Below are 5,282 nucleotides of genomic sequence, written 5' to 3'. Positions count from 1 at the left end.
CCGCCGCGGCCGCCGGCGCGGCCGGCGCGGTGCCGCGGCCGACGCGGCCGCACGAGTTCCCGGCGGTCATGATATTCGTGGTGGGCGGCATCTGCGCGGCCGAGTGGCGCGGGGTGCGGCAGGAGCTGGAGCAGCACACCTTCGGCCACAAGCCCGTTGTCGTGCTGGGGGGCACGGCCCTGCTGGCGCCTTCAGATGCTGTCAAGCAGCTGCTTGCCTAGTCAGCAGGGGGCCCCTGCTATAGATGTTGTGATACAGGACGGGGATCGTGCACGCGCCTGTCCTGACTGTGCACGGGGGGCACCCCGACTGTGCAAATTCAGCCATGGTCTGCTTCTGTTGTGGACTGCGTAACAAATGATGTCCAACCCGGGGGCAAGGAGCGTGCTTGTGTAGTAAGAACACTGAGGAATGATAAGTCACAAAACCTGTCGGAGTGCTGGACGCAGCGTAATCAACCCGGGCCAGCGCCGCCAGCGGGTCGCACACGCGACAACAGCTGTCGCGAGCGCCCGTGCGCTTGCCAGTGTGGGTGGGTCGAGAGCTCTGTCGGTGTGTGGGTTGAACGCGGGCACGTGCTGGTGCTTTGCCAATGCCTGCTGCTCACGGGCTGCTGCGGACCGCTCACGCTGATAACTTCGCTCGCGGGTCAGCCAGGTCATCGGAGGACGAAGCTGCTCACGAGGCCCTCCCTGGCCGCTTCCAGCACACGCCACGACGTTTGGGTGCAAGGGACCGTTGTGGGGGGCTGGCGATGGCGACGTCGCTGGGGCACATGTGCTAGGAAAGAGGGCTCGGATTTTGTCGTGCGTCGCGCTTACCACAGCCCGTGCCAGCCGGAAATCAGGAGCGAGAGCCTGAGGCGACAGGGGGCCAGAGCACGCTGTCATCGGAGCATCCGTACGATTGTCCAGCGAACGACAGCGTGCATCCCACTTCGGCATATTCTGATTGGGGTGCAGGTGTGGGGCGCCGACTGGGCCACCTATGGTCGGGAGTGGGCAGGCTGGGTGTGCTGCGCACGCTGAGGTTCGAGCGGGTGCAGCTGCTGCACAGAATCGCACCATTGCGGACAGGTGCGACCCACCCCACAAGCGAGCTCAATTACCAGGTCGATCCCACATACCTGCTTGAACAGTTTATAACTGGCCATCAGTGCCGCTGGATTGCGCTTCACCCTCTGGCGTCTTGTGGTCGAACGAGGGCACGCAGATCGGCGTGATCGGCAGTAAATCAACCATTCTTTGCGTAGAAACGCGCGTCATGGGACACTAGACCGTGTCAGACTTTCTCGTCGAGATCACTTGGCCGCGGGATGGCAATCTTCGATGATGTCGCTGCAATGCGGGTATGAAGTAACGGGATACTGCGCTGTCGAGACATGGGGCCGCGGAGGCGGCTTGTGGCTCGCGCGTTCACAGGATCGGCGCATGCACGCAGAGTTCGCCAGTGTTTGCTTTCTTTTGTGGGACGGTCGACCATTAGGACGTGAAAACTCGCGCCGCTGGCGTGCTTTGCTCTGCCTCCGCTGTGACCTTGACGTAGCGTTACCGCCATGTGCGCGCGCCGGTTGCTGCCGCGCCATCGGGCATGTACGCCCGCTCTTCCCCCAACTTGCGTCCCCGCGCTTCTCCGACCTGCAGCAGTCGGACGGCGGCAGCTCGAGCTCCGACACGCCGCTGCCGCCGCCGGGCGCGCGGGAGCAGGCCGAGGAGGTGGAGGCGGCCGAGCAGGGCCCAGTCGCAGAGGGCGACCGCGTGTACCTGATCGCCGCGGACTGGTGGGAGGAGTGGCGCCAATTCTCCGGCTATCACGCACCCAACGGCCCGCCGCAGAACGCAGACGCAGACGCGGACGCGGGCGCGGTCGCTGATGGCGCGGACGGCGCTGGCGACGCGGCCGCCGGCGCGCCCGCGGACGCGCCGCCGTCGCCCGCGCCCCCACCGGGGCGCATCGAGAACCGCGCCCTCCTCGACTTCGCGGGACCCATCCACCTCGGCTCGTCGGGCCTGTCGGGCCCATCCCTGAAGCAGGAGCTCGAGGCAGGGAAAGACTATGTCGTCGTTAGCGACAAGACGTGGCGCCTAGTTACCCTCTGGTATGGTGGCGGCCCAGCCATCGAGCGCACGGCGGTGCTTGAGGGGCTCGCCCCCCATGCGAAGAAGCCGAGGATCAACCTCTGCCCCATGCGGCTGGAGGTGTGGTGCCACAACGAGAAGGGGTGCAAATACCTGGAGGCGGACGCGGCGGTGAGCGGAAGCTTCCCTTGGCGTTCGAAACCGCAGCCAAGCAGCTGCGGGCAGGGGTCAGGGGGGTTGCTGGGGGGGCCGGCTTGGGAACGTGATTCCCCAGCGAGAGGGGGCGCATGGCACCGTCTGACGAGGCCATGCGCAGCGGCGCCAAGCAGGCGCGCGTGGCGAGCCACGAGAGGGTTGCATGCAGCAGGTCCGCAGCAGAGCGGGGCCCGTACGCTCGACGCGATGCACGCACGCGTTTGCAGGCAGCTGCGATGGAGCAGCGTATCTAGCAGCGCGCCTCCTCGCTCTACGCACAAGCAGGGCACGGTGGCGGAGCTCAAGGCGCGAGCTTGCGCCTTATTCAAGGTGCAGGAGGTGGACGTGAGGATCTGGGACTACTTCCAGCACTCCAAGTGGGTGGCGGCTCTCAATTGGCAGTTGTTCGGAAGGCGACGTGGAGGCGGGCAATGTCAGTTGCGCAGCAGGGGCCGGGTTGGGTTTCGGGGTCAAGCGGGCGGCGCACGCCCGCGTCGCCGGCGTAATCAGCGGCGGGGATCTCACATGCAAGCACCTTGGAGGCGGCGGCGCTGGCTGCGGGCTTGTCCCTTGCCCGTCCAGCCTGGGACTGGATCCTGGCAGACAAGGGCGCCCGAGGCCTGGCGCTGCGGGGAACAAAGCCACACTCGACGGTCGGTCGCCCGCCCAGCCGAACGCGGCTGAGGTTGTCTGCGCATGTCCCTTCCGGGCAGCGCTCAGCTGTTGCAGTGCCCCTGACACCCGAATACACCGACATGATCCGTCTGTCGCGGTCGCCATTTCGAATGTGACGACCAGGTACAAGGACCTGGAGGGCTGCCTGGATCAGAAGCTGCCCGACGCGCGCATCATGGAGGACCAGCCCATACTGCTGGAGGACAAGGTGGGTGAGGGTTGTTGTGTGTGTGCATGTGTGTGTGCATGTGTGTGCGTGTGGGTGGGCGTGTGAGCATTTGCAATTTGTTTATGTGTTTTTATTATATTATTATACGTGCGTGTGTTGATATTGTGTCAGTGTGTGCATGCATGCGCGTGCGAGTGTGTGCGCACGCATGTGAGTGAACATGTGTGTGTACATGTGTGTGCATGTGCGATCAGGGGCAATGACGTGTGAGGGAGGGAGCCATGGCACAGCGCTTGCGGTCATCACAACACAGCCCGTGATTTTGGAGAACCGAGGGTCAGCAGCGCGCCTTGAGGCGCAAGCGCCAGGGAGCAGCGCGGCCCGTCAGGCGGACCCAGCCTGATTGTGGCCTGCTGCGTCGCGCGTCGAGGCAGCGGCTTGCCAGGTGGCACCCCCCAAAGCATGCCGGGGGCTGGAGCGGCCTCCCAGCAGCAGGCCCCAGGCGGCTGGGCCGGACAAGAGGCGGTGCGGCTGTTTTTGCGCTTGCCTGGCGCGACCTCTTTCCTGCGTACGCTTGTTATTTGCAGGATGCCCCCGAGGAGGACGCGCGCGGCCCGCCGCCCGTCATCCAGCTGGGCGGCTCCGGCTTCGCCAGCGGCGCGGCGGGCGGCAGCCCGAGGGCAGGCAGCGGGAGCGGGCGGCTGCCGGGTCCGTCGTTCCGCCTGGGGACATCAGAAGACGCGCTCAACGAGGTTGGTGGCGGCGGCGGCGGTTCAGCGACCTGAGGGACGCGTTTTCGTGCTGCAGCCAGGCCAGAGGAGAGGGGGGTTGGGCCACCTTGTTGATGAGCGCTGGAGCGGCACGGCTGCGTGGAACCCGCCCGCCATTCTGCCTCCGGGCGTGCGAGCGGCTTGAGCAGACGGGCGCATGGGTGGGTGGAGGAGCCTCCCCTGCACCAAAGAGCTGTTGTGCTGCCCATTCGGCCATGCGCCGATGTGGCGGCAGGCCCTAGGTGCGCGCCCCCCAAACCCCCGGCTCACAGCCCTGGCCCCACCTGTTGGCCCCCCTCGCAACAACGCTTCCCAGCGCGCGAACGCGCGGCCGGGCCTGGCGGGGCTGCAGAACCTGGGCAACACGTGTTTCATGAACTCCAGCCTGCAGTGCCTCATGCATGCGGCGCCGGTGCTCAAGGTGTGGCCCCCGGGAACAGCATTTGCCTGGCAGTCGTGCCGCCTTTGCCCCGCGCCCCCGGCTCGTCCCTCTGCATGCAGACTGGGCGGCGGCCCTGGGCGGCGTGGCGGCGGCGGCGGCGGCGCAGTGGGTTGAAGGAGTGGTCGGGGCCAGGCGCGGCGGTGGGGGGCGGTGGCCGCGCCCATCGACCGCTTCTGGCCGCACTGCATGCGCGGCTTCGTGTGACATCCCTTATCTCATTTAAATAAACATGTCATGAATACCGCCAACAACCAACGCAGGTTTTTTTGACGGGCGCTTACGAGGCGGACGTGAACACGTCCAACCCCCTGGGCATGAAGGGGGAGCTGGCGCACGCGTTTGGGAAGCTGGTCGGGCACCTCTGGAGGGTGAGAGCCGCCGCCCCGCCCCGCCTGAACAACACCCGGCGACACCCCGCCGCCGCACCTGGCGGGGGGCACCATCGAATCCCTCGGGGCCCGTCGAAGCGGCTGCGAACAGTGCGGGCAGGGGCGGGCGCACCTTGTTTCGTCTCGACCGCCGCGCAGCGGCCCCGACCCGCTGACGTCACCCGGCGACCCCCTGCCCCCAGGGCGGCGTGGGCGCGGTGGTGCCTCGCGGGTTCAAGTCGAGCCTGGCGCAGTTTGCCCCCCAGTTCAGCGGCTACCAGCAGCACGACAGCCAGGAGGTGGGCCTCGCGTGCGCGCGCATGTATGTGTGTGCGTATGTGAGTGTGTGTCAGCATGTTTGTGTCTGTGTGAGAGAATGTGCGTGTCTGCGTAAATTTCTGGGTGTGTGTGTGTGTGATGTAGGTGGGCATGTGTGTGCATGCGTTTGCGTACGCACGTGTGGTGTGGTTCTGCATGTGTTTGCCTTTGCATAGTACACAGGGATGTGCGTGAGTTGGTGAGGCTTGACATGAGGTGGAAGGCAGAACGGAAGATGCACCCCTGACGCACTGCGCTCACCCTTCC

General features: G+C 66.1%; 1 protein-coding gene across 1 annotated transcript; it reads left to right on the top strand.

Annotated features, from left to right (window-relative positions):
* Positions 1–1,342: 1,342 nt before the first annotated feature.
* On the top strand, positions 1,343–5,210 carry MNEG_13683 (Putative ubiquitin carboxyl-terminal hydrolase 11; the record flags this gene model as incomplete). Its single annotated transcript, XM_014037845.1, has 10 exons — positions 1,343–1,348; positions 1,644–2,249; positions 2,559–2,650; positions 3,072–3,156; positions 3,705–3,869; positions 4,204–4,308; positions 4,389–4,469; positions 4,590–4,697; positions 4,901–4,996; positions 5,199–5,210. The coding sequence occupies 10 exons, from the start codon at positions 1,343–1,345 to the stop codon at positions 5,208–5,210; spliced, it is 1,356 nt and encodes a 451-aa protein (XP_013893299.1).
* Positions 5,211–5,282: the final 72 nt, after the last annotated feature.

This window comes from Monoraphidium neglectum, assembly GCF_000611645.1.
Source record: "Monoraphidium neglectum strain SAG 48.87 unplaced genomic scaffold scaffold03981, whole genome shotgun sequence".
NCBI lineage: Eukaryota > Viridiplantae > Chlorophyta > Chlorophyceae > Sphaeropleales > Selenastraceae > Monoraphidium > Monoraphidium neglectum.
Note: the sequence above shows the minus strand (reverse complement) of the source record. Positions and strands in the feature narration are given on the sequence as shown.